This window comes from Labrus bergylta, chromosome 23 (genome assembly GCF_963930695.1).
Source record: "Labrus bergylta chromosome 23, fLabBer1.1, whole genome shotgun sequence".
NCBI classification, from domain to species: domain Eukaryota; kingdom Metazoa; phylum Chordata; class Actinopteri; order Labriformes; family Labridae; genus Labrus; species Labrus bergylta.
In genome coordinates this window covers 14,284,346-14,312,199 of record NC_089217.1, presented here as the reverse complement: position 1 = coordinate 14,312,199, position 27,854 = coordinate 14,284,346, and the positions used below count along the sequence as shown (strand labels likewise).

Here is a 27,854-nt window from a genome sequence, read left to right as displayed (position 1 = left end):
GCATTACAGCACACAGTCTATGATAGCACATTCATATGCTTTATTGTCAAAAGCAAAACAGAAACAGGGTGTACTGTCTCTTTAAGGCCTGTCACTGCTCGCTCCACAGCTAGCCTCCCGCTGCTTGTTATTTTCTGCAACAAGATGGCTGTCGTCCCTGAGAGCAGAGTCCTCACTTTCAGCGTTTTTAAATGGAGCTCTTACTCCTCTACATATTTACCAGAGTGAGTAATAAAGTAGTTGTCTGTCCTACCGTTTGCATTGGCTGTTGTGTTTACAGGTGGTCTTTTATCGCCTCAGTGCACCTGTGTGTGTCCCCACCGGCCCGACTGGCCTGATGTTAGCTCGTCTGCGCTCTCACCCAGCTAGCCTAGCTTTAGCCTTGTCAGCAGCGGTGGGTGCGCTCGGTTTTAATACTCAGTCGCCCGATACTGAAGCGGCTGAACGTGTTTGGGAGCGTTTGTTGAAAACTTTATCATTTATTATTAATTAAATGAATTCCTAGACACTATTTTTATATTTCTAAGACGTATGTAGAGTCTTATCGGTGTCATTTTGGTATTTCACCTCATATTGTGACTTTTCTGCACCGCCCCTCCGTTTTATACGCTCTGTAAGCGTAAGTTTATACTTTCCTCTCTTGGCAAAGGATCGTTTTGTATCACCAGCTCACATTACTAAGTAATAACACAGCGTGAGTCATATCGTTGCTTCCTTTGGGCTTATAAAGTGTCGAGTTTTTAAATGGTATTGAGTCCGGTGTTCCCGTGTGTATAAATGTAACGCACACATGAGCTACCTGCAGCTAAAGTAGCGCGCTAGCTCCTGTTATCTAACCAAATAGCTCCGCGTTAGCATCTAAAGCTAACCAGCTTGCTATCCGGCTATATGAAACTGATATTATAACACTTAACAGTGTGTTTGCGTACTAAACTAGACACGCTAAAATATAATAATGTTGAAGTGAAGTCACGGATATATTCAGAGTATTCGCCTGTTGCTCGTTCAGCTGCTCCAACAACCAGGTTAGCTGTAGTTAGCTGTTTATTGATAACTAGTCAACAACAACAACATCAACTCCTGTCACTGTTACATTGACTCTTTACACCTTCTAGAGTAATCTCCCCGCACTGTTACTGCAGTTGTTTTGTTTTAATGATAACGGTCTCTGCTGGTTTATAACACACCCCTTTTTATTCTGCCCGCTGATTCCAGGTGATGTCATGTTACCTGTACCATCAGTGTGTGAGTGTGTAGGTGTGACCTGCGGTGTAAAAGCGCTTTGAGTAGTAGAGCTGGGTGTTGTCCACAACCTCAATTCAATTCTTCAGGTCACAATTCGATATCGGTTCTCTGTACCTCTCAGGATTTCATTATCAATATTGAGTTATGAAAAGAATAATTGCAATGCATTGATGAATCGATTTTTTTCAACCAGACCTATTGAGTAGTCAGAAGACTAGAAAAGCGCTATATAAGCTCAAATCCATTCCCCATGTTAAAGAAGCCCATATTGTGCCCTTTTTGGGAGTCGTATATTTAATCTATGTACCTACTTCTGTTTTCATGCACTGCTCCTCCTTGCTCCCTCTCCGCTCTGAGTCCATCAGCTACACTCTGCTGAGCCCACACTGTTAGACACCACGTGGGCCAAGTCTGCTCTGATTGGTCTGCCGATCCGCTCTGTCGTTATTGGTCAGTTGCTCAGCATACGTCTCGGAAATTTCAACATGAGCTGCAGGGCTTGCCACAACGAGCCAATGGACTTAGATCAGTGATCTCACACTGGCAATGACGTCGGACTGACACATTGTTATCAAGGGGGGCTAGAACTGAGCGTTACATGCAGCTAACAGGAGGACGTAGGAGAAGCCACGTTTCTGCGGACTTGACATTTTTGCACATAGATGTGCCTAAACATGCACAGGACACCTGGAAAACACACTAAAGAGCATATAAAACCAGAAAAAGCAGAATATGGGACCTTTAATATAATCTGACATGTCTCAAGTTTTTTGGGTACTGACATGACTCCCACAGATGAATTAACTAAACCCTTATTTTTATGTATTTTTTAGGAATATCTTGGTAGACAAACCTAATGATCAGTCTTCAAGGTGGTCGTCTGAGAGCAACTACCCTCCACAGGTAAGTCTATTGTTAAAGCGTTTTTTTGTTTTTGTTTTTGTTTTTTGCATATGCACATTTTGAGAGGATTTCAGGAAGACTGCTCCTGAAATCCTCCTGATCTGGTTGTTCACACATACACCTCACAGTCTGTGTGAGACGGGAGGTGGGGGCGGGGAAGTCCCCTGAGACAAGACACAACGTAAGAAGAATGATGCGGAAGAGAATGCACAGAGATCGCACCGGTCGCGTACACACACAGTTTATGGTCGTGCACCGATTGCAGGGATTGAACGCCACCACCCCCTCTCGCTCACTCAAGGTGAACCCTACTGATTTTACGCTGTCGAGCTGTCACTTCAGCTCGCTCGTATTTTCTGCCGGAAAAAATACAAGTAGGCTGGCGGGAGAAACTTTGGATAATCAGAGGGAGAGATGTTTCTTTCCTCCTTGGATACAAATATTGGTGTTTGACATCTCGTGTTAAATATGAACGTTGTTCTGCACGCTCTGTTTTGCGTGGACATATTTTTCCTGCTATTTCGTCCTTTGCTAATCACCTCCCTGATTAGGTGGCGACTGCAGGGTTTGCTAACTCACTGCCTGAGGTAAAGTTGATAACTTTGTATCTCAAATTTAAACAATGACATTACAACTTACAACAAAGATTTCCATTTGCTACTCTTTTTTGAGCTGCCTTACTTGCAACACTTGACCTCAGACACTTGAGGCTTCATGCTGATTATTTGCACGGTTAATTTACATATTGTTTGTTAATTGGAGGGTGTGCTGCTGGTTCAAGAAGTACAGAAACCATTCTATCATAGGATGTTCAAAGTTTGTTGTGAGTGAGAGAGATCAGTGTGGTACAGTCTGTTTGTTACAATCATGTTAGAGAGGCAGTGAGTTTTGACTTTATCTGATTTTAATTCACGTGTTAACTTGTGTCAGTTTTACTTTTATGTATTTAATCAGTCTGCTGCAGAAAAAGAAACTGGCAACACATCAAAGAAAGTATCAGGAAACAAAAGATCTGCAGATTTTAGATCAGTATTTAGAATGATGTTGTGATCTCTCTTCAGCGTGTTGTGAGTAGCAGAACCAGCAGTGTTTCATCTTCACACCACGAAGAAAACCTTTTTCTCAATGTGTCCTTTGAACTCGTCGACCTGCTGCAGGAGCGTTGTTGCTGGCTCCGTTTGAGGTTTTATCTGAAGGTTTGTATTTCGTGGCGGCGAGAGGAAGTGAAGCTTTTCATAACAATCGTTTAACCACTCTCAAGTTTCTAGGAAAGAAGCTGTGTGGTGTCCTGACACTCAGAACAACACTAGTAAGAAAAAACAGACCATGTGATTTCTTGATCGAGGATTGTAACTGGTAGTTATCGTATCATAGTCACATTTGCATCATCAAGCCAAATGACAACAGTTTTTTTTCTTTTATGTTTTGTATTTGTGCATGTTTGGTCTGGGCGCTGCACAGTGGTTGGTGCTGTTGACTCACAGTGAAAAGGTTCCTGGTTCCCCATCGGACAGGACGGGAGTTTGCATGTTCTCCTCGTGCATGTGTGGGTTCTCTCCGGGTACTCCGGCTTCCTCCCACAGTCCAAAGACATGCTCGTTAGGTTAACTGGTGATTCTAAAATTGTCCGTAGGTGTGGCTGGTTGTCTGTCTCTATATGTCAGCCCTGTGATTGACTGGCGACCAGTTCATGGTGTAACCCCACCTCTCGCCTGATAAGCTGGGACTGCAGTTCACCGCAACCCTGAACGGGAAAAGTGGTATGGATAATTGATGTTTGGTCTGTTGACAGACTTCCCGTCTTTGTTTATTAAAGCAATGTCAGTATGAGATCTGAAAAATTAAGTTTGTTTGAATTTTTGATAATTGAAGTGGTCGACATTTTCACTGTTTTCCCTCTCATAATACCGAAATAAAGCTGAGGTGGAACGACTTGGAAAGAACGAGTTGTAAATTATTGATCTCTGCTGAGGAGCATGCTCACACAAAGTTGAAGCCGTCAGAATCCATAAAAACAGCTCATGTATGTCATCGTTCGGAGGGAAACTCCCAATGTTGTCAAATGTTATTCATATCCAACCAGCACAGTAATAAGAGACACAAACACCGCGACTAACCAACACATGAGAATCAAATCGCTTTAATCATTAGTTCGTCTCTCATTAACTGATTACAAAGAAGTGTTGGCCAAAACACGCAGTGATGTGTAAATTATGACCTCGGAAATATGAGTCACAAGCAGGCACATGATGAGATGATCAGGCTGTTTTCACACATTGTGATTCACAAGAAAGTGGAGCAAAAAATCCACATTTTTTGGTTAACGAGTCACTCCCTGCTAAGTGCAAAGGCTAGCTCTTTAACTCAGTAGAATGTCAAATGGAGCAGCAAGGCTTCAGCCAGTGTCACAGATGACTGGAGTAGATCCTGATGTATGGACTCATTCAAAAAAACTTTGATTCATGAATCCAGAATCGTCTTGAATCGAAAATGGATTCTAAATTGAATCGACCAGATTCCCAGTCCTACTACGAAATACACATTTTACACGCTACCGGCGCCCCGTGCAGGCCTAATTCTGAATTGCTCTCAAACTTTTTCAGTCTGCTTTAGAGGATGCTATAGTCCTCTAAGCAGACAGCCTGGGTTTGAATATGACTTGTGGCTCCTTTCCTGCATTTCATCTAATTTCTCTCTCTCTCTCTCTCTCTCTCTCTCTCTCTCTCTCTCTCTCTCTCTCTCTCTCTGGTTTTTCGATGCAATCCACTGTCATGTCCCTCAAATTAGGCATGGTTTTGCAAGGTATTGAAGTTTCGAGAAGTCTGAAATTTGGACAAGCTCAGTTCATCCGGTGGGAGTCGAATCAAATTAAATAATTAATATGAATGAAATGAAATTGAACGCTTCAGGATACATGAATGAATTCAATTTAAAGTGAATGTAAGACAGCTGACTGGAGTCACTGGGGAATAGTTAAGTATTGTTTTTGGTTGTAGCTCAGTATAATGGCTAAGAAAGTTAATCTGGAGACCTTTTGCAGCGCTCTGGAGCGACACAGAGTGTTTATATTTCAGGATATCGGCAGCTTTACAGAGAAATGCCCATAAAACCGAAGGATGCTTTTCATGAAATGTTTTGAGCAACACCGTGGAAGTAGTCATTTTGAATGTAGATCTTGGTACAAAAATAAATCAATACTGAGATGATTTAACAGGAGCAGGTTGGATTGTACTTGTTCATGTGCTGTTTTGATCTATATCATTAAAGTAATCGAGTACAGACACCCAGGATGTCATGGATTCATTGCATTTGTCTCTTTTATGAGTGCATGTAAAAACATTGATGTCTGGGGTTTGTTAAATTCCTGCTTTCCTGTGGAACATTTCATCAATGTTCCTGCCTGCGGCCTCCTCTCGTTCTTGGCTAATGGCTGCTGGTGATTTGTCAGTAGACGTCCCTGCTTGTTAGAGCAACCATGACATGTGGATGATGCAGCTCATAGATGTAATGGCTCTTACCTGATGCAGTAAATTGACCCTGCTGTAGTCGTTTGGATAATGAGCGAATCTCTTCACAGTGGCTGGTCAGGCCATGAGCGCCGGCTGCTTCCTGCAGTCCTCGTCTACACACGTTTACCTTCTGTCTGTTTCATCTCTGCTCTCTGTTTTTTCTCTCTTTTTCTCTCCAGTTTTTAATCTTGAAATTGGAACGGCCGGCAATCGTTCAGAGCATCACATTTGGGAAGTATGAGAAGACTCACGTCTGCAACCTGAAGAAGTTTAAAGTATTTGGAGGGATGAGTGAAGAGAACATGACAGAGCTTTTGTCCAGGTGAGATGTCAAAGCTAATGCCACTCTGCCACTGTTTATTTTTTATGTGATTACTGCAGTCTGCAAACACAGAGTTTCAGCAGCTTCTATTTGAAATGCAATATGCCACGGAGATTGATTATATCTTGTTGGGGCCGGATGCTCAGCCTGAGAGAGAGGTCTGCAGCAGAAGATAACTAAAGGAGGAAGAATATCTCAGAGGCAATAAAATATCTACAAGGGAGCTCGATTATTGATGTCTGCCATTGATTTTCCTCGACCTGGTCTCATAGCATTACTTCTGAATCCACTGGATTGTTATTGGTGTCAACACTTTTGCAAAAGGCAATTTTCCTGCACAGTGACTTAATGGTTTCAGGATTAGCTTTGTGGTTCCAGTGCAAACTAACCGACTAATAAATGTGTCAGTTTATAGACTGCAGTTCAATGCATGGTTGGGTAGGTGAGCAGAGTTCAGTTTGTGACTTTTATGGATTTAAATGAATTTTCTAAAAGGACCTTGCCTGCAGTAGGTACTCATAGAACTGGAGTTACATCCAGTAGCTGAACACAGCGCTCTGTAAGGGAGTTTCAGTTTGCAGCTTCAGCTACATCAGGCTGTTATGTTACTGACGATACATTTCTGATTGTTGTTACCCATAATAACCAGCTGATACCTGCATGATAAAGACACGGTGAGATGGAACGGAGAAAAGTCATGTTTCGGCGGATCATGTGTGGCCCGAATCGTCAGCATCCAAAGCTGCTGTTGGCTCTCAAAGGGAGATGCAGGAGGATTTCAATTAATCTGTGTGTGTCATTAAGGCAGCTGCAGTTACTATAAAGCACTGTGGGAAACACTGTAATTGCTGGCATTATAGAATATAATTTTTGTCTTATCATTCACATGTAAATGTAGTGGATGTTCAACAGTGTATGTTGAAAGACATCTGTGTAATTGCTGGATCTCACCATCTGTTTCCCCTCCATCACCAGTCTGCCAGTTTGTAAGAGAAGCTGACTGAATTGTCAAACTCACAGACAAGGTTTTGATAAATGCCATATCCAAAATTCAGCAGCATATGGACGCAGTTGGCATCTCAACCAAGTACTTCATTTTGTAAAAGCAGCTTTTTTTCCCCTTTTCTTTCAGTGGCCTTAAGAACGACTACAACAAGGAAACATTCACCCTAAAGCACAAGATCGATGAGCAGATGTTTCCCTGCAGATTTGTCAAAATAGGTGAGAGCTGCTGAGGTCTGAAAGTAACGGTGCGCCTTGAAGATGTCTGCCTTTTATAACCTTTTCCTGCTCTGTGTCTCAGTGCCTCTGATGTCGTGGGGTCCGAGTTTTAACTTCAGCATCTGGTACATCGAGCTGCATGGTATTGAAGATCCTGACGTGGTGCAGCCCTGCCTTAACTGGTACAGCAAGGTGAGCACCTGAGGGAAGCCTGCAGGGTTAGAGACTCAGCCTCGTACTGGATTACAGTGTACAGAGTTTTACAGATTTAAATAAGGAGGCCTGAATCTGTCATTAGCTGGATTCATCAGCCTGCAGAGGTACAACCAGTACCTCTGCCCTGTTAGGAAGACACCACAGAGGTACTTCAGGAACTCGGCTTGCAGCCACACCTGCTTTCTTTTCTCAAACGTGTGATAACCAGCGATAGTACATGAAAGCCACATCTGCAGCCGTCGCACATAAATTTGAATGGTTTCATTAACTTGTCATCCCATGTTCCAAGTCTCAGTTCCTTAAAATGCAGCTGATCAAAATGAACTTAATCTGAACTCTTTCATGTCATATGTCATGCTCGATCACAGCCTGACCACAGTTCATGTTTTTCTACACTCTGTAAGCATTATGGAATATTTTGGAGATGAATGCAAACGTTTGTTTTTAAGGACTGCAAGATTTAATGTTTTGTTGTCGATTTCTTTGTGAGATGGAACAGTATGATGATTTTAATGCACAAGGTTTTCAGGGGGGTGGGTGTTTACTTTTGTTATGCCAATGCTGGGGGTCGGGCAGGAGTACTCTAGTACTCGTTTGGACTTTAGTATTCATTAAATGTAAGATAAGGAATATACATTAATGTCCCCGTAGGGATATTTGACTTGGCCTCTGTCCTTCAGATTCAAAGAGGGAAAAAAAAAACACACCATGATACATCTCAGCCAAACAGCAAGAGTACATATAACAAAACTCCAAAATGAAACAACGTAAAACTGGAGCACAGGACCGGACTCTGTGTCGTAACTAAGCTCAGCTGTCATTACGTCTTTGTACATTCATGTTGACCGAACAAGGCAATGCAACCGCTGTTCATAAATTTCTGCACAGATCCATCTTGCAAAACTAATAGATCTACACAGCTGCAGATTATGTTCCAGGATTTCAGTCGGACATCGTCAATCTATTACGACCAGCAGCCGAAAGAGAGAGTGATATTGGAACTAATCAAAATAAAGGGTGCACACTTAATAGGCTCAGGTACCACCTACTGTGCCGCACCATGGTTGTCCCCCCTCCCTAGTCCCCTACTGACCTGAACTCACATTGTTACCTCTCGTTCATTACGTCATTACGCTGTAAATATGACACACATCGCTTTATGTCATCATGAAGCGTCTCAGGGTCAGCACAAAGGAGAACAACAGAGAACATTACTGGGACTTTACTGACTTTGTGGCTTATTTTGGGTGGCTTGGGTCTGACATGTCCCTCACTTTGATTTTACATCATGTCCACATTTTGTTCCTGTGCTTCTGCTCGGGCAGGAGCAACCGTGCGGTGCCGAAGCACACCTCTTCAAAACCGTGTCAGGGCCAAGGTAGTGTTACAGGTCAAACATGAGACTTTTGAGCTGGTCTTGGAGTTTGTTCAATACTATTCATTGATGTTTTTCAACAATCTCATCCAGTTAGTATTACAAACTACTGAGCTGCAGTCCAATTCTCAGTTTTAAGGATCTCTGTCCTGTTTGAGTAACCTACTCTGAGCATGTGGGGCTAACAGTTTTGTGTTTTGTGAACTTGATTTGATCCGTTGCAGTACAGGGAACAGGAAGCTATCCGCCTTTGCCTCAAGCACTTCAGACAGCATAACTACACAGAGGCCTTCGAGTCCCTGCAGAAGAAGACTCGGATAGCACTGGAGCACCCGATGCTCACACACCTGCACGACCGGCTGGTGCTGCAAGGAGACTTTGACGCGTGTGAGGAGCTCATAGACAAAGCTGTCAGAGGTATTGTACAGAAACAGCAGAGATTAAAGCAGATTTAAAGACTTCTTCAGTCTTTTTTTATTTTAATCTTGGATGATACAAATGTGTGATTTTTGCTTCATTTATGCTGATTTTCTTTTCTCCATATGTGGTGCTCTTCCCTCCTGGCTAGACGGTTTGTTTAACCAGTATATCAGCCAGCAGGAGTACAAGCCCAGGTGGAGTCAGATCATCCCTAAGTGCAACAAAGGTACAAGCGCCCAAGAAATCAACCGAGACGACATGAACAGTGAGAGCATCCATTCTCCATCTGTCAATCAAACATCGCTCTGACTGCTTTGTGGCCTTGTAGCTGAATCTGTTCCCTCTCTCTTCCTCCTGTCGCGCCCCCCCCCCCCCCCTCTGCTCCTCCCATCGCCCCACCATTTCTCCTCTGCGTCATCCTGCCCCTTCCGTCCCCTCCCCCTCCTTCGCAGGTGACGGTGACGACAACAGGCCCGGGATGAGGGGTGGACATCAAATGGTCATTGACGTGCAAACCGGTGAGACCCATGCAGCCTGTATTATGACTCTGCTGTTTTGTCGACACTGTGACTCATCTCCTCCTACTCTGACTCAAAGCTCTATTACTGTTTAATCAAATTAACCCTCCCTGCTCGTCCGCTCCACCTCCTCCGTTGATAACAGTCCCTGAGGGTATTTCTCCTCCAAGAGCGCATAAATCACGACTTTTGTTTGGACGCAGACACTCCACCATTGTTTTTTTTGTACAGTATCCAGCAAAAATGTTCATGGTGTACTTCCCCGCTAGCCATCTGAAACACAAAAGCCTTGATTGTGTGTGTGTGAGCGTGATGCTGCGTCTGCTGAGCGGAGTGAAGGTCTTGCCTCCCTCTGCTCTGTGTGTCTCGGGCCACACACACACACACACACACACACACACACACACACACACACACACACACACACACACACACACACACACACACACACACACACACACACACACACACACACACACACACACACACACACACACACACACACACACTGCCTGCTGTGTTTGCTGAGAAGCACTTGATAGTAGAAGTTGATTCAGAGGATCCTAAATGATTTCTTTGTCTTCGGTCCCGTCCCGTCATGATCCTGATCTCATTTCGCTTCCTCTAATTATTTTCCATTTTCATTGTTATCGGGCGTTTTTAGCCCAAATATCTGTGTGTGTGTCTCGATATCAGGCATTTCTTTCAAAGTCTAAACGTTAAGACTTCTGGAAATTATTCATACATACTTAGTCCAGTTGCGTCCATTACCCTGATTGATTTTGCCTGCATGCCTTTGATAGCTGAGGTTGAACACATTTAGTTGTTAGGTTGTCCTTAATTGCATACTTGTAATAAATGTCTAGTATGATCAAAAGGGGATGTGATGACATTTTATACACGAAAGGTCTGAGGTGAACATCAGCCGTAAACCTCAGTTATTTGTATTTTATTTGTTTATATATCAGGGACATGTGTTAAGTAGACGCCATGCAGACAGGTTTCCAGCCGTGGCTGACTCCCTCTCTGATTTTAGTTCAGTCGTAGTTTAAATCATAATGTGCAGAAAAAACTCTTCTTCTGCTGTTTCCTGTTGAATTATTTCTCACCAAACATGAACTTTCAATATTTTGGTGATCAAACCTCAAAGTATGAAACACCGTTGGATGTAAACTTAAACTCGACTTTTTTGGCAGAAGCATGAAACTGCAACGCTATAATACTGGTAATCATGATGCTTTTACCTGAAGAACCTGTCTACCTCTACATAATAAAGCAGAGCTTTTCACCTAAATTTTGAAGAAGCTTTCGATGGGCCTGATCACGCAGAGACGCATCGTGCAAGCAGCCCTGTTTCCACCAAGTAGTCTGGTTTGGTTCAGTACAGTTTGGTACAGTTTGGTACAATAAACCCTGAAGCTGGGCTGTGTGTGCATACGGGTTCAAATAAAATCAGTGGGGAACAAATTCGATTTTTAACAAATGTTGCTTTGCTCCGAAACAAAGAGCGAGAAAAATGGTATTAAGAGTGACGGTAAAGTTTCCCGCTTGATTTGATTGGCTGCTCTGGCCATAAGTGACATTGAAGCGCATCACGACTCTGCGTCTTAAACTGAAAACATTTTTTACTTCACACGCTCAAAAATGGCTAGAAAATGGGTCGTGCCGCAACAAAGAAGAGAGCCCGCCATACATTAGGAAAACAACGGTTTTGCTGGCGACGCAGTCTTTTTAATCTCTAGCTATGCCTCTACCTCTTACATCCACCAGTAGCCTCTCAAGCACTACCAGTGTTTTAACATTTTGAAGAGCACCATCCACTGATTAACACCAAAGCATGCATTCAAAGTGTGGAAAAACTGTCATCTTTAAGTGATTGCAGAGCAGTAAATACAACTTATCCTGTTCCTCTGCACAAAACAAACCTATTGTTGGTCTGCAGCAGTGACTCATTGAGTACACAACTCATGCTCTGGCCTGGATTCTTGTTTTTGGAATTATAGCAGTAATGGCACAACTTTTGTTCCTCCTACACAACACTCTGATACAATCACAACTTCCCACAACTCCCATCTGCCCGGGCTTCAGCAGCCTTTATCTGACCCCAACAAAGATCTGGCAGCCGGCTCCTTGAACCAGTTCAGGGCGTGGAGGGATTGTTTCTGACGCCGATACTGTCTTGTCGTCAGTGGTGGAAATGTTGAGACAAAAGCAAAAAGTGCAAAACATTGGAAAATTCTGATACAATACAAAAAGGTTAAACACATCAATGCACATCCCCAAAGAAATATAAGCCCCTATGTGTGACTTTATTTTTACAAGGTAATCAGTACCTGCATCTACATCCATGTTTGTTAAACTGGTGACTGAGTTTGCATATAGACACATTTTTTGCAAACAGAAATATATTTGCCTCTGTGGCTCGATCAGAGTTTACGCTGGACTTTTCTGTTGAATTGGCTAATTTGGCTGTTAACGTCAATACTCATCTTCTCGCCCGGCCTGGGTCTTGGTCTTGACTCTTGGTCTCGGCCCCTAAATGTCTTGGTCTTGGAGCACTCTGGTTTCGGGTATGTCTTGGCCTCAATTAATGTGATCCTGACTACAAAACTACAAACTTGAAACAACAGCATTAGAAGGTTCATCTTTAATATGAGCGGCTCAATCGAGGGACCTACAAGCAGACGTCTCCTTCCCTTATCTCTTGAAGCGCGGTGGGAAGCGAGGGGAGACTGGACTTCAGTGTATCGATTGTGATCTCAGACGGATTTTAAAAAAAAAAGAAAAAGTGCTAAAATGTTAGGCAGATATGTCCCATGTGTAGGAAACCAAATATTTAAAATGCCATTATTTATTTGCTAATTGTTGTTTATTTGGCAGTCTGACATTTTGGCCTTTGATATCTTCATCTGCCGGACAGCTGCCCGTGATACCGGCCAAAAGCTGGTAGCTACGGGCTAACGTAAACCCTGGTGTCGATACATGTGTCTACAAAAACACGGGTTGGTGACAATTCAGCTCCCCAATTGGAGCTTTAGTTTCTTATTGAAAGCGTGACTTTAATCCAATGATTCTTAGTGACTGTGTGAACAATTTTTCACCGGAACAGAATACACGTGAAGAGAGGGTTTTTGATGTTTGTGTTGCTGCTACAGAGTATCGTTGTTGACCCTCAGTGTTTGCTCCTCACAGAGACCGTGTACCTGTTCGGAGGCTGGGACGGCACACAGGACCTGGCTGACTTCTGGGCTTACAGCGTTCAGGAAAACCAGTGGGCATGCATCTCCAGAGACACAGAGAAAGAGGTGAGGGTCAGGAAGATTTGAGTCTACAATTCTACAATTCACAGAAATTCCGAACATAAATGTTATAAACTTCTATGTAGGGGCGGAAAGTTGTCGTAATGTTTCCTCTTTAAGGCTTGTCCTTTTCCTCGCATGTAGAGCATAAAAAGTTTTGACATTTCTCCACGGCTTATCAAGTGTAAACGGAAATGTTTGACTTGACTTTGTGATAGCTATGGAGTAAAGAGAGGTGAAGAGGTCAAAGATGACTCTTTTATTTAGATCCTCCCCAGTGTCTGAAATGGTTGGAAGTCTGAAGCCTTTTTCCAGACTGCTTTATTGCATAAAAGCATAATGTTTTTCCACTCGTTGAATAATTTTTACGAAATCTATCTGTTCATCATTTAAACCCCAAAATTGTGAAAACGGGCCCTCTAATTACCTCAAATCACCTGTGAGATTCTGTTTTCTGTCTGAGAATTAAATGCTAAAGACGTGTGTGTCCATCTCCTGTGTTTTAATCAGAGCGGTCCGAGTGCTCGCTCCTGTCACAAGATGTGCATCGACTCTCAGCGGCGGCAGATCTACACGCTGGGTCGATACCTGGACTCCAGCGTCCGGAACAGCAAGTCTCTAAAGAGTGACTTCTACCGCTACGACATCGACGCCAACACGTGGACGCTACTCAGCGAGGACACGTCGGCTGACGGAGGGCCGAAGCTGGTGTTTGACCATCAGGTAGCTGCAGCCTGTTTCTGTTTAAACTCTTTTATTAAACTCATTATTAAAGGCAGGACAAAGGAAAAGTAAAAAGCAAACCAGAATATAACAGTTAAACTAAATAAACTTGATGATTAAGGACAATAAAAATGAAACTAAATGTTGCCTTGCTTTAATCCTTCCATAAGAATAGAGGACATCACCATCCTGCTTATCTTCCTGTAACGCCCTTTTTGACCTCTCACACTTCCTTTTTCCTCTCATCTTTTTCCTCCTCGCCCTCTGATCCTTCCCTTCCTGCAGATGTGCATGGACTCGGAGAAGCACATGATCTACACGTTTGGCGGCCGCATCCTGACATGTAACGGCAGCGTGGAGGAGAGTCGGACGTCAGAGCCTCAGTTCAGCGGCCTGTACGCCTTCCACTGCCAGGCGGGGACGTGGAGCCTCTTACGGGAAGACTCGTGTAACGCCGGGCCGGAGGACGTCCAGTCACGCATCGGACACTGCATGCTCTTCCACACTGTATGTTACACATCCGATTCCAACACTGTACTTCCTGTTAATATTTGAGCTTCAATATTTATAGTTATTTTTGTTTTTCTCAGAGAAACCGCTGCCTTTACGTGTTTGGGGGCCAGAGATCAAAGACGTATCTAAATGATTTCTTCAGCTACGACGTGGATGGTGACCATGTCGAGATCATCTCTGACGGCACCAAGAAGGACTCAGGCATGGGTAAGCTCGATATTGTCTTTGTATATAAATAAATAGTTGGATAATTTAGCATCAGGTTGATTAAATGCAACTCTTATCTCCCCGTGTACACCTCGTGTTTTTCATCTGGCAGAAAAGCGCTGGCTGTGTGCTTGAGAGAGCTAGCATGAAGTGTTTTGCTGTGAGAATTAAAGTGCTGCATGTCCGTCCTGTTTCTATGACAACAGTCTGTTGACAACGGCCGCAGTATCACCAACACGGCTCCGTTGCTTTTTACAGCAAGGTTTATATTTGAGATGGTTTATTTCCCGATCTGACATGGAGCGAGGAGGATGTGGGTACAAGACACGATCTGTAGGAGGCTAAAATACAGGGGATTATCATAAATTTAGAAAAAAGCGCCCCTGACGTCAGCAACGCCTTTTTTGAAAGGTCGAAAAATTTTCATCTTGAAGCACTCAGAGCGGCCATATAGCGAATGTAAGGAGTTTAACAAAAAAAGATGTTGGGCGCTGCACTTTTTGTCCAGGAGGTCGTCTGCTGTTGCAAACGCTCGCTCCTCGTTTGAAAATAAATTGACGCTGGCGCTCAGAGAAAAATGGTGGACACGGGGCCTAAGTGTTCTTGACTGATGGCTCGATTTAAAATCTTTCAAGGCCTCTTATTTTATTTCCCACCACCTGAGGCTTGATGTGGCTGTGAGTGTTTTTGTGTTCATCCTCTCTGGTGCCTTGTGGGTATTATTTAACACTAACTCAGATAACTCTGAGGCTCCATCAGATCATGACAGACACCTCTCTGATGTGTTCTCTGTGTTTGCTGGCTTCTCTGCTCCTTTCAGAGGAGGATGTGACAGATCCTTTTTCTTTAAAAGCTCCGCCAGCAGACACGCACTTCCTGCCCCGACACACAGATTGACAGGCTGCCGCGAATACAGTTTAAATAACCCTCTGTCTGCCGGGCCTTCACCTCTGCGCTCCCAGAACCAGGCGAGGTGAGAGAGAATCTGGACGAAGGGAGACAGAAACTGAAGAATTGAAGAGGAGTGAATCAGAGCAGGAAAGAAAGAACAGAGTGTGTTTTGGCAGGAAGGAAGCAGGACGCCCGAACAGTTCTTTCTGTCTCATAATCAGAGTCAGATGTCGACGAGTTCTGCAGAAGCTTTTTCGTCCTGTTTGTCGTCATGTTCTGACTTCGACACCAGACGTGGCACCCAGGCTGCTATCAGTCTGTCCATCCTACTTTGAGTCATGTCGAGGAGAGGTGATTTAGTGGATATTGGTGTGATTATTAAAATGATGTGGATGTTGCCCTGCAGCAGAAGCACTGTGCAGAGTCTCTGCTTTGCCTCTGAATTAAAACCAGTTGAAGTGTAGTCAGATTTTTTGTTGATGGATCCCAGTCGCTGTCTGTTTGTGGTTCTGTGAAGATGGTTGGTTAGATTAGTGTCTCATTCTGTTTTGTCTTTATGAGAATCTTCTGCAGAGAAAAATGCTAAAACCAATCAGACGAGATCCTGAGAACTAATCTGCTCAGAGTAAAGAGTTTAGTCTCCGTGTTTACACAATGGAACAAACCTGCTGAACTAAAGTCTCAATCCAGTCAAAGTTTATTATGTAGCTAAATAAGATTTATATTGTTGACTTTAGTAAACAGAGAGTTGGTTTTGGCTCGCACTTTAATCGCTTTTCAATCTGTTTTATGGCGATGAAGTTTTGTTAGAGATTGTAAAACAGATGTGGTCTAAAAGTTCAGGGCATGTCATACGTTTAGCAGAGGCCTCTCTTTTCAGACGAGGCAACAAAGGAGAAGTAAAGGAGACTGAGCCGACAAGCCGGGGAGTGTTTTGTAGTCGAGTTTTGTTCTCTGTAACGAGACAAGACAAAAACAAATCGTTTGCAGAGGGCAAGACAGAGATTCCAAATCAATGAATTTTGAAGAATTTGAGATTCTTCCTTTGAGGCATTTTTAATGCAAGGTGTAAACATCGTATTTAAGTGTAAGCTGCTTCCATCCACAGCCGATTTCCCAGGATGGATGTTAATGCAAGGTGTAAACAGGGAAAAGTGTAGGGGTCAAGTGTACTCAGATCCGGGCCTGGGTCCCTAGTGTGAAACCACCCTTACTGTGCTGGTACCACCCTCCATGCAGGTTATCATGAAGTTCACTTTGTTCTTATTTCTTCTCTGTTTGAAAAAATGCAACCCAAGAGATGCATTGAGGTTATGCAATCTGTGATCTCACTAGTATGAGGCATGCATGTCGTCCTACCACACACATATACATCTATTCTTTCAATCATCAAACTGTAGATCTGCTCTAATTGATAACCGACACAGCGCACCCACAGCAGGCCTCTGAAGAACAACAGTGTGTCGGCGTTTCCATCATATCGAGCTGAGTTTGCATTCTGCTCGCTTTGTCCTTGCAGGTCCTTGTTGCCATGGCAGCTAGTTGCTGTGATATTAAGGATTTATATTTGCTCTTGTTACTTAATCTTGTTTTTTTTTGTGTTTATAAGGGTTGTTTTCCTCCATGCTTACAGGAAATTTAGAAAAAAATCCACAAAATGATCACATACCTGTTCAGACGGAGTCTAAGCTGCTGCTGTTGTTTTATGTTTTTATTTATTCATCCACCTTTTTGTTAATTCATTACTTGTTTCCCCCTCCACAGTGCCGATGACAGGCTTCACGCAGAGAGCCACCATCGACCCTGAGCTGAACGAGATCCACGTCCTGTCAGGCCTCAGCAAGGACAAGGACAAACGGGAGGAGAACGTCCGCAACTCCTTCTGGATCTACGACATCGCCCGCAACAACTGGTGGGAAAAACGAAACAACAAACAAACACACACGTGACACAGCAACAACAAGAGAGCACACACACACACAGGCCTGCAGGAAAGCCCCATCTGCAGCAGCTCTTTGCAACAGACATCTTCTTCACCACAACAACAAACAGCCACACACATTTGTCACATTTCAAGGCATTTCCTGACCTCTCAGCCCTCCACCAGGGAACAGCATGTTCCGTGTGTGTGTGTGTGTGTGTGTGTGTGTGTGTGTGTGTGTGTGTGTGTGTGTGTGTGTGTGTGTGTGTGTGTGTGTGTGTGTGTGTGTGTGTGTGTGTGTGTGTGTGTGTGTGTGTGTGTGTGTGTGTGTGAGAGTGAGAACAGGCTGCAGCCTTCACTGTTCTGGTACATTGACTCCAGTAGCTGTTCTTGTACTCTGTGTCCAGTGAAATCAGTCAGCGAGACACTTGCAGCGTTATGACCATGTTCCTCTCTGCTAGGCCTGTGTGTGTGTGTGCGCATGCAAAACAGACTTTGAATTTGTTGGAACAGCTTTTCCTCGAAGGCTGCAGCGAGTGTTTGATGTTTTTGTGTTCACTCTTTCTCCTCCAGGTCGTGTGTGTACAAGAACGATCAGGCGGTGAAAGAAAACCCGAGTAAAGCTCTGCAGGAGGAGGAGCCATGTCCGCGCTTTGCACACCAGCTGGTCTACGATGAGATGCACAAGGTAACACACACACACACACAAATACTCACACACACCATCACACAGATTTTCTGACAAACACTCAAATAGTAACACCCCAACAACTCTTGAAATACGAGTTTCAGCTCAGCTTTTGTCAGGTTTTAATTCATGCTGCATCGCATTAACACTCACACATCTGGCTCCTCTTCTTCCTCACAGTCACATAAACACTGAGTAACATTTTTTCCTTCATCCGCTCTTGAAAAACATTGTCAGAAGATGGAGGCACATTACAGTTGTTGAACTTATGGAGAAGATTAAAATCCAGTCGTGACTCAAACTCTGCAGATAAGAAGTACAAAAAAAACAGAAATTAAACTGTTTAACCATCAGGGCTTTTAAAGAATATATGTGTTTTAGCTTCTTCTATTCAGCAGTATTACTATTTGACCTGTTAGGTAGGAGATAAATGTGCTTTTAAATATGTGTTCACAATAGCGTGATGGCTGCTCCAGAGGCTCTGGGTGCTTCCAGAATTTCAAAGTTCCTACACAATCTGACAGTAGACAGTCCCTTCTCTCCGTGCTGTATCCTGTTAGGACCTACTGCTCAGTATGCCGATATCTGTTTCTACTTCGACTGATTCATTCAGTGTGGAAATGGCGTCATTGGCCCGCCTCGTGTTATTGACACTCCAGCTCAGATGTGTCATGCACGATGGCTCAATAAATAAAACAAAACTTCACATTGCATGTAAACAATTGAATAACTTAACATTTGAAAGGCATGTTTTTTTCATCCTAGTTTGTTTTGATTTGGAGGCGCACGTGTAGTGACGTTTTACATTCCAATTCTCACAGCATTGTGGGTGTTAAAATACGACTAATTTCCTGAAAGGATGCATCCAAACCATACTGCACAAAACACAGAAGTTAGTATCCATGCTGAAATGTTCAGTCTACTGAGGTGGACCCAAAAAAATGCCCTCTGAATGACCACGATGGTTCAGTCTACTGAACTCTGAAGCTCTGAACTGTGGCTATTCGGAAAATGCCTCTGTGTGTCTGTTTGGAGTGTTGGCTGTGCACAGCCTTAAAAAGTAACGCTTTGTGGTCGCAAAGTGCAGTACCGACATGAGCGATAGGGGGCAGTGTATGGAGCAGAGAAGATGTGTGTGTCGGCCCCCGCTCTCTCCTCCCAACGTTTCCCGACTCTCTTCAGCTGTCCGATCTAATAAAGGCAAAAAAGGGTCAAAAATATCTTTAAAGAAACAAGGAAAGGTCAACAGACGTCGTCAGGTAGGGGCAGAAAAGACGAGACTCGACCCCGAGGTGAACCTGCACCGTCCTGTTGGGGTTTATTTCTGACATAACGAGCTTTTTATTTTATAGTTTCCCTCATGCTCAATCCTCCAATTTAAGTAAAAACGGGTCAGTTTTATTCTTTCTGGTCCTTTTGTTGTGTTTGCATGGCGAGACAGCGTTACAGAATATATGACATCATCACTGTGTATTCTCTGTGTTTCCAGGTGCATTACCTGTTTGGTGGAAACCCCGGGAAGTCGTGTTCTCCTAAGATGCGTCTGGACGACTTCTGGTCCCTCAAACTGTGTCGGCCCTCCAAGGAGTACCTGCTCCGACACTGCAGATACCTCATCAGGAAGTACAGGTGTGTTGCATCATATCCTCCCTGTCACTCATGGGACATGTGCTGCGTGTTTTACTGACGCTTATAATCCAGCATGATGTTTCCTGCGGCAGCACAGACCTGATTATACTGATGAGGGTGTTGCCCAGCTGCGACAGATTTCTGTGAAATGATTAGTCACAGACTCTAACAGTTTTTTAATCCTGCTCGGAAACTTACATTTTATTGAGCGTGGGTCTGTGAATGTGTCCCCTTTATGGTTATCAAGTGATTTAGAGTTACAGCTCTGAACTGTAGAGACGATGACTAATCTTAAAATCTAATGAAAAAGTAATATTTATGATGTGAAAGACCTTTTTATTTCAAGTCCAATCAAGTCATCCATCTGTGTCATGATGGGCAGCCTGACTACACAGCCAAGGAATACTCTCTGCTGCTCGACTGTCGCCACCTAGTGTTTGTCAGATGTAACTGCAGCCCTGCTGTGTTTGCTTGTGTGAACTGTTTGAAGCATCGGTGTGTTTTGATTTTGCAGGTTTGAGGAGAAAGCCCAATCGGAGCCACTGAGTGCACTAAAGTATCTGCAGAACGACCTCTCGCTCACGGTGGACCACACGGACCCGGATGAGACCAAAGAGGTACTGGATCCGTCTTTAGTGCAGAGATTAGAGAATGGGATGCAGTGACAGGAAAGGTAATGAGAGTCAGAGGAAGTTAAAGAATCATGTAGCTTATGCAGAGAGCCTAGGCTGTAAATTCTAACGACCATCTGTCCAGGTAAGGTGTATTTTTCTGCCGCTGCTGCAGTCAGGCGCGTGTGTTCTGTTCAATACTATGACGTGAGCGTGGCTCAGATTCTTGTGTTGTGCTTCAGTTCCAGCTTCTGCCCTCGGCTCTCTTCAAGTCCAGCTCCGACTTCATCCCTCTGGGTAAGAAGAGTCTCTGTTCGTTTAAAAGACACAGTTGTATTTAGATAAGGACGAGATTTGAACTCGAGTTTTTGTCTCAAAAGTCCCCCACTTTTGTTAATGATCCTGCAAAAAGAAGAAACACTTCATGTAATGGACCTCTCCTCTCCTCTCCTCTCCTCTCTGGTCTCCTCTCCTCTCTGGTCTCCTTTCCTCTCCTCTCCTCTCCTCCTCTGGTCTCCTTTCCTCTCCTCTCCTCTCCTCACCTCCTCTGGTCTCCTCTCCTCTCCTCTCCTTTCCACTCTTCTCCTCTCCTCTCCTCTCCTCTCCTTTCCTCTCTTCTCCTCTCCTCTCCTCAGGTTTCTCTGACGTGGATCAGACGTATGCTCAGCGGACGCAGCTCTTCGACACGCTCGTCAACTTCTTCCCAGACAGCATGACCCCCCCTAAGGGCAACCTAGTAGACCTCATCACGCTTTAGCCCCTCCCACTCCGGACACACCACCCTCTCCTCTCACCTCACCTCACCTGCTGGAATTACTGAACACCTTCCCATCGCCGCACCTGATGGGGACGGAGGACAAAGAGCCCAGTTATTTTTCTATTCCTGAACCCTGCTACTGGGACAACTCCTCACCTGGAGCCTCCTGCTGTTACCTGACGGTGAGGTAAACACACACTAACAACACTACGGTATTTGGATTGTGAGCGGAGCGCCACATCAGCCTGACGTGTGTGTTACTCTCCCCCAAACATCCCTCCTGGTTTTTTTTTTCTTGGTAATGAAGATTTCTTGGAGCACAGAGCTGCTCTAAACTCTGCCAAACATCGCTTCTGTTTCTCATCTTTACTTTGTTTTCCCCCCCTCGTTAGAAAAGTGAAGGCCAAAAAAAAAAAAAGAGGAGGATTTGCATTTGTTTGCAGTCTTTTTTTTTTCTTTTTTTAAGAGTTGTTCTTTTTTTCTTTTTTTTTAAAGAGTTGATTTTTTTTTAAACTGTTGGATTTGTGCTTTGTACCCACGCAAACGCCCACACAGTCGACCACAGGCATCTGGAGCACATCAGACAAATGGATTGTTGCACAACTTTCGTTCAAAATCACATGTCGTTAATTCATCCGAAGAAAGGAAAGTGTGATCACGACAGAAGAACTTTTCAGTCTTGCACGGATTTAAAAAAAAAGAAAAAAGAAAATCTGTTCATTTGGTAACCTTTCAGCATCTGTCGTGCAACTTTTGATTCGGTAAGTTTTGCTTTTCCCTGAATGTGACGGCCAAAAAAAAGTCAGAAATGTAATTATGGAGGAATAATTCTACGAGATAGAGTTTAATATATATCTTGCGTATATCTCTTTTTTTGGTTTTCCCCGCCTAAACGTCCTCTGAAGGTTGGATTTAAGTGAAAAGATTAGATTTTTTTTGTAATGAACGGACTGTAACTGGTGTACAGAAAATGTAAATATACATATATGAACTCTCTGGATTGAACAGATTCTGTGCTCAGATTTTGTTCTCTCTCATCCCTCTTCATAAAAAAAACAACAACAATCAGGGTCCATATACAGCACCTCTATATATAATAACTTAACTATTATAACTTATTGGGAATACATTCAAACGAAAGGTGTGTGAATGAAGTGCTGCTGACAGAAATACGTTTGAAGATAAGAGTGGGGAAAGCTTTTCTTTGGGTCTATTTATCATAATGTGTGAACATGATTTTCATTAAGTGTTGATTCATAGGTGTAATTATCCCCCCCCTCCCCCAGTGTATCTTTCTGTTTGTTCCAACACTTTGGTGCAGAATGAAATATCTCGTCATGTCCTGGGCGACTTGAGATGAAATTTGGTATTTCAGTGAGTGAGATTATAAACGAGGAATTATTCTCATTTTAGACGTTAGCAAACGTTTGACCCAACCGCTTTATGAACGAGCTAATTATTTGGCATTTAGTTTAGCGCTTCACAATGGAGATGAATCATGGCAGCTCTACGTGCCGTAAAATCTGAAGTCAGGCTGGCGGAGGTCTCCCTGCTTGCGAACACGTTAGACCATCTGCACGCTTCCAGCTGAAAACGTTACCTCTGCTGCTTCCACGCCGTTTCGGGTTCTGTGTTTATAAATGCGCACTGCCCGCTCAAAGTCTTCTTATCGTCTTCCATGACTCTCAGTTTGACCATAACGGATTGGGTTTTTTTTGGGGGGGGCTTTTTGCCTTTATTAGAAAGGACAGCTGAAGAGATGATGGGAGGAGAGAGAGAGGGGGATGACGTGCAGCAAAGGGCCGAGGTCGGACTCAAACCCACGGGCGCTGCTAGGACGCCTATATCCTCTGTACACGGGGCGCTGCAAGTATCAGATTGTTTTTCAGTTTTAGTGTGATCCAAACACTGTGAACTCTGAGCGGCTCTTTGCCTCGGGTGCATCCGCTGCGACTGTTAACCAAAGCATGTGTTTATGTGTAACGTGCAGCATCAAATCGATTCTTCGCAAATGAACTATGATCTCCAGAGTTACATCATCAAATTAGAATGTGCACTGAGACTTTAAACCAGACGTGCAGCAGTTAACTGGAGCATTTTATGGACACTGATTTACATTTTTACTCTTGTTTTACAGTTAAAGCGCCCTGCTGGTGATTTGCAGCAATTCCCTAAAATGACTAACAGCGTCTTTGAAGGTTTGGGTGTGAAAGAAACGAGGCGCTCTGTGTTTGACGGGAAATAGAAAATATCATCAGTTTTCATGAGTGTGTAATCAGCTGAAATGAAGACGTGCGGTGCGTCTGAAGGAGCTTTTTTTATTATCGAGCGCTCAAGTTGAAAATCTTTCAGCTTGTCAGAATGACGCTGTTGACGTCACCGGCGCTCTTTTTTAAAAAAATGATATTCCCCGTAGTATTTCCCCCAACAGATCAGGTCTTGTACTCACATCCTCTTGGCTCCTCGTCTGATCGGGAATATAAAACAGCAGCAGCGGCCGTTGTCAACACACTGTTGTCATGCAGACAGGATGTTTACTTCTCAGAGCGCAAACACTTCATGCAGACACTACCGAGCGCACAGCCAACACTTTTCTGCCCGGAAAAAAACGCCAGGTAGAAACGCAGCCTAAGCTATTTATTTGTTTTTAAAACCTGTAGAGTCGCCCCCTGCTGGCCATAAAATAGAATGCAGGTCAAAGACCCCTCCTGGATTAGAAACCAAGAAGCTGTGTGCACAACTCTATGATTGTCTTTACCACTAAACCCTGCACACTGCTCCTTTAAGAAGATGTGATTTAAAGCTAATGGGCTGAAATGTACTGAACGAAGCCTGGTTTAGACTTCTGCATCGGATGAATGCTGTAGCTACGCCGATGTGAGCACTACATAGTTGCGCGTTTGTGTCTGCGAGCTCTGCCTACAAACGCTAATGGTCAGTTTTTGTTACATCACTAGATTTCGCTTCCACCACATCCTCTGCTTGTTTGTGTGCAGGAAACCATGGCAACCGAAAAAGAGCGTATTACGTTAGAGGTGGGGCTGATAAATATTTTGCAGTAGTTGATTTTCCTGGCTTGTAGCGTTCTTCCTTCTGCAGATTTTTGAAAGCAGCAGCGGCAAAACCAGAAATGTAAATCCAGCCGTCCAATCACAGGGCTTGCAGGTGCATCGTTTGGATCTGTAGTCAGATTTTTGAGGAGGTGCACATCGGGCTGTGTACGTAGGCCTCTCTGTAGAAACAGGGCTACACGATCCTATGGCGTATGCTTCGGCAGGATTGAATGCACCTCATCTATAATCTCACATCCTCAATCACGTTGTCATGGTTTCAAATTCAAAACATCAGTGTCTACACTACAGCAAATGTCCTTTTTTCAAGAAGTGCAATAATCTCCTGCTGCGCCTATCACCACTTCTAATAATCTCAACCTCACAGGTGTGTTTCAGTAATCTGCACGCGTCATGTTCATTAAAAAAAAAGTTACAGAAAGGAGCCTGTTGTCCAGACAAGTCGAGTAAACCTGCAAAATGTAACGAGACAGATCTCCCTGGAAGGTCAGCATCATATTTCTTGTTGTTTTTGTGCGTTTCAGTTTGTTTAGTTGGAGGAGGAGGAGGTGTTTCCCTTCATGTTTCTGTTCCTCCATGCCTCTTTGACCCCGGAGCAACAACAACAACAACAAAAAATGGTGTTAAAACTCAGAAAGTGGAATAACCAAGCAAGGGATTATTTATACTTTGACAACATTTAGGGCGCATCACGCTTTGCCGTAGCATTTTTTTTTCTCTCTCTCTTGTGCCAGAAGAAAACCGTGTTTAAAAATAAATGAAAGCACCTTTGTAAAGAAGACAAACACAATGCCAAATACTTCTCTTGTTTTTGCTCCATGAAACAGTGTTTGCTGGATGAAATGTTGTTCTATTGTGATGTTTTTCTCCATCTCGCCCCCTCTCTCCGGACCCCCCCCCCCCCTGGGTGGGCCCCTCGAGAGTCTAAAGGCTGGTACTCTCCGATCAGTGAGCACTACTCTGTGGAAACAGTGAATGTGTAGAAAGCCTTGTAGTATTGCATTGTATGTAATGTATATAATGAATAAAGATTGTATTTTGTTCAGGTTTTCCTAATTCCTTGTCTCTGTGGTGTTTCTGCCCTCTAGTGGCGGAGTGCAGGTATTACAGGCAGCTCGGCAGAAGACAAACGACAGACCAAAAGTGGAAAAAAAAAGCTTCCTTTATTTGCAAATCTGAAAAATGAAGAATAACAAGACCGCCGTGGCGATCGACAATTTACAGCTTCCAGTGTGTCAGACCCCTGTTGTTCGCCTTCAGCAGCAAACAGACCATAAATACATAAAATACTGGTGACAAATGGCACAGCTATAGTGTGTAAAAGTGAAATTATAAACACACAAATGTAATAGAAACAAAAGTAGGATTGGAGTGCCCAAGCTGATGGATTCACTTGTTTTTATAAGAAAATATATATTAACTTCTTAAAGGGAAGACAAATGTTCAAATGTGCTCCGGCTCTGCTGCAGGGTCGTTTCGACTCCGTTCCCTCCAGCTTCAGCAACCGTGAAAAAATACAAATATTTACAGTGTTTACGACACGTGTTTGTACATAATGAGCTTCATCAGTCCGGTGTCATCTTAATTATTATTCTTTGACTTACTGTGGAGGTTTAGAGGATTATTGCTTCATAGGGGAAATCTCTGCATCTTCTTGACTCTTAAAAAATCACGTTTATAAAATGATAAAGGTCAGTGAGATGTGTAGTGAGTGAAATGATGAAGTGACCTTACTATATGATCAGACATTAAGGAAACATGCTATGTTGAAGTGCTGGCTTCTCTGACAACAATGCAGCAGTCAGTATGTCCTCCTTCTAACTTTAGATTCTGCTCCTGAATGCTCTGGATTTGTTTGGACCAGAGAAGGTAGGCGGTTTTAAGACACCCCCACATGGCCGTTTTGGACACCCCTCGGTTTGGCAGATATGAGAGCAGTTATCAGGTCAAACCAACAGGTGTTGCCGCGATGGAAGCGGGCAAGAGAAGTGGTTCAGATAGAAGTGATTGTACCTGACCTAAAAAGCCTCTGCATGTTTCTAATAAGCTCCACGAGCAGAAACGTGCTCAAACTAGGATCAATATTGGAGATGCTTTTGAAAAATGGAGAGAGGTTAGAACACAGACAGGTTTACAGACCGATGCAGAGCTGGATAAACACTGAAGCTTCAGTGAAGGAGATAAACAGGAAGCATCTCTCAGTTTCAAATCCTGAAAAATGACGGACTGATTCTGTATAAATATTTGGTATGTTTTTAAAACTCCTTGTTGTGATTGTGCTTTTGGCCTCGTCAGACTCTGTGGTTTCTGTCGCTCAGCAATGAAGTGTTAGTGTATGTTTGTTTTTAAAACGAGGCGTTTAAATACTGATGATCTTTTTGAAAACATGATGGTAATACCTTGGTGCACGGAGAACCGGAGAGGACAAATGTGAAGACTTATTTTCTAATTAGATGATTCCTTTCTCCTCTATTGCGTTACAAGTGTTTGTACAGGCAAATTGTCGTTGGCATTGTGTTTGAGTCTGTGTTAAACTCTGATTTCATGCAAGGCCGCCCATAAGGGGGATAAAGGGGCAACACTTTCTGAAGCCCAGTCACATGGGGGGGAGCAAAAACGTGCAAAACAACGAGAGCGATAAAGAGAGAAACCATAAATTAAGGCCTTGAATTTAAAGACTCAACCAAAATCAGAACTAAAAATGAACTTTTGGTGATTTGTCCTCTCAGGCTTTCCGTACATCTTCGCGTCAACATGTTGCATCTGGGATTAAACTCCTTCATTTGTCCTATTTCGAAGACGACATTCCCTCCCTGTTAAGTTTAAAGTTTTAATACTCAGTTTCACCAGTTGGAGCCACTGGCAGCTCCGACGTGCACTAGTGAAAATCACCAGGATGCTGTGAAGTATCCTGAGGTCATCTTATCTATGTTAGTAACACTAGAACCGCCGAGGCAGCTGACGTTGATTTGACCGCTCGTGACAGTCTTTGTCTTGGGTTTTTCAGAGCACAGTGATCCGTATTCTTCTCCACCTGACTCTTCCTCGTTTGCAGAAATAACATTAAAAAATCTTCATTCGCAAATGTTTGTGTTCAAATCAACCCTCAAACTCAAAGTCGGGGAAAAGGCACAAGGCTCTTTGTGTTTTGGGAACTTTCTGGAGATCACGTTCGGATTTATGCTCTGCAGGAAGTCACAGCTGAAGAATATACTGTATGTGTAGAAACTGTGTAGGCACATATTTAGAAACATATTTTTAAGCTCAGAAGGCCTCCATGAAAGATTTCATTGGTTCTTCATCCTTAAAGTATGATAGAAATTAATCTAAACGGCGTGTATGAGGGGGCGTGTTTGTTCTCTTTGTAAAATGAAAAGTCATTTCTTGATCCATGAACAAGAATCTCCAGCAGCCAGGTCCTCCCGTCTCCTCCTGCTCCTCCTCCTCTTTCTTCTGCTCCTTCTTCTTCTTCTTCTTCTTCGTCTAATTCTTCTTCTGTGTACGCCGTCGTCTCTACAGGTGAGTGTCCTCCTCGTCGGGCATGTCGTCCTTCAGCAGGTTGTCGATGGGCACGATCCAGCTGTCGTTGAACTCCCCGTTCAGCGCCATCTTCTTCTCCTGCATCTCCGGCTGCACCTCCATCACCTCCAGCGTGGGGTTGTCATGGTAACCGTTCTCCACCGTGTGCAGCTCCTCCGTCAGGTGTTGCTGCAGAGATAAAAAAAAAAAAAAGAGAAGCATGTAAGAAATTTGCAATCGCATCTATTTTTTTAAATTATGAATCATAAGGAAACCAACGTTTTATGGAGGAACAC

The 27,854-nt window shown here is 43.5% G+C and overlaps 2 protein-coding genes across 3 annotated transcripts in view; one reads left to right on the top strand and one right to left on the bottom strand.

Moving 5' to 3' along the window:
• Positions 1–84: 84 nt before the first annotated feature.
• mkln1 (muskelin 1, intracellular mediator containing kelch motifs) lies at positions 85–25,095 on the top strand. Of its 2 annotated transcripts, none has more exons than XM_020634781.3 (18): positions 85–224; positions 2,079–2,148; positions 5,837–5,979; positions 7,112–7,200; positions 7,283–7,392; positions 9,016–9,208; positions 9,360–9,437; positions 9,664–9,729; positions 12,922–13,034; positions 13,539–13,751; positions 14,037–14,258; positions 14,342–14,471; positions 17,127–17,274; positions 17,857–17,971; positions 19,461–19,600; positions 20,115–20,217; positions 20,454–20,508; positions 20,847–25,095. In XM_020634781.3, exons 1-18 carry the CDS (start codon positions 145–147, stop codon positions 20,966–20,968), a joined length of 2,190 nt encoding a protein of 729 aa, XP_020490437.1. In that variant the 5' UTR covers positions 85–144; the 3' UTR covers positions 20,969–25,095. The 2 variants fall into 2 exon arrangements, with proteins under 2 accessions (XP_020490437.1, XP_020490436.1); XM_020634780.3 differs by having other exon boundaries at positions 9,360–9,476.
• podxl (podocalyxin-like) overlaps positions 24,880–27,854 on the bottom strand; it is a 22,575-nt gene continuing 19,600 nt past the window's right edge. Inside the window, exon 8 of the mRNA XM_020634815.3 lies at positions 24,880–27,747. Within this exon, the coding sequence (XP_020490471.3) occupies positions 27,553–27,747 (195 nt within the window). The 3' untranslated portion in view covers positions 24,880–27,552. The remainder of the gene's footprint in view (positions 27,748–27,854) is intronic.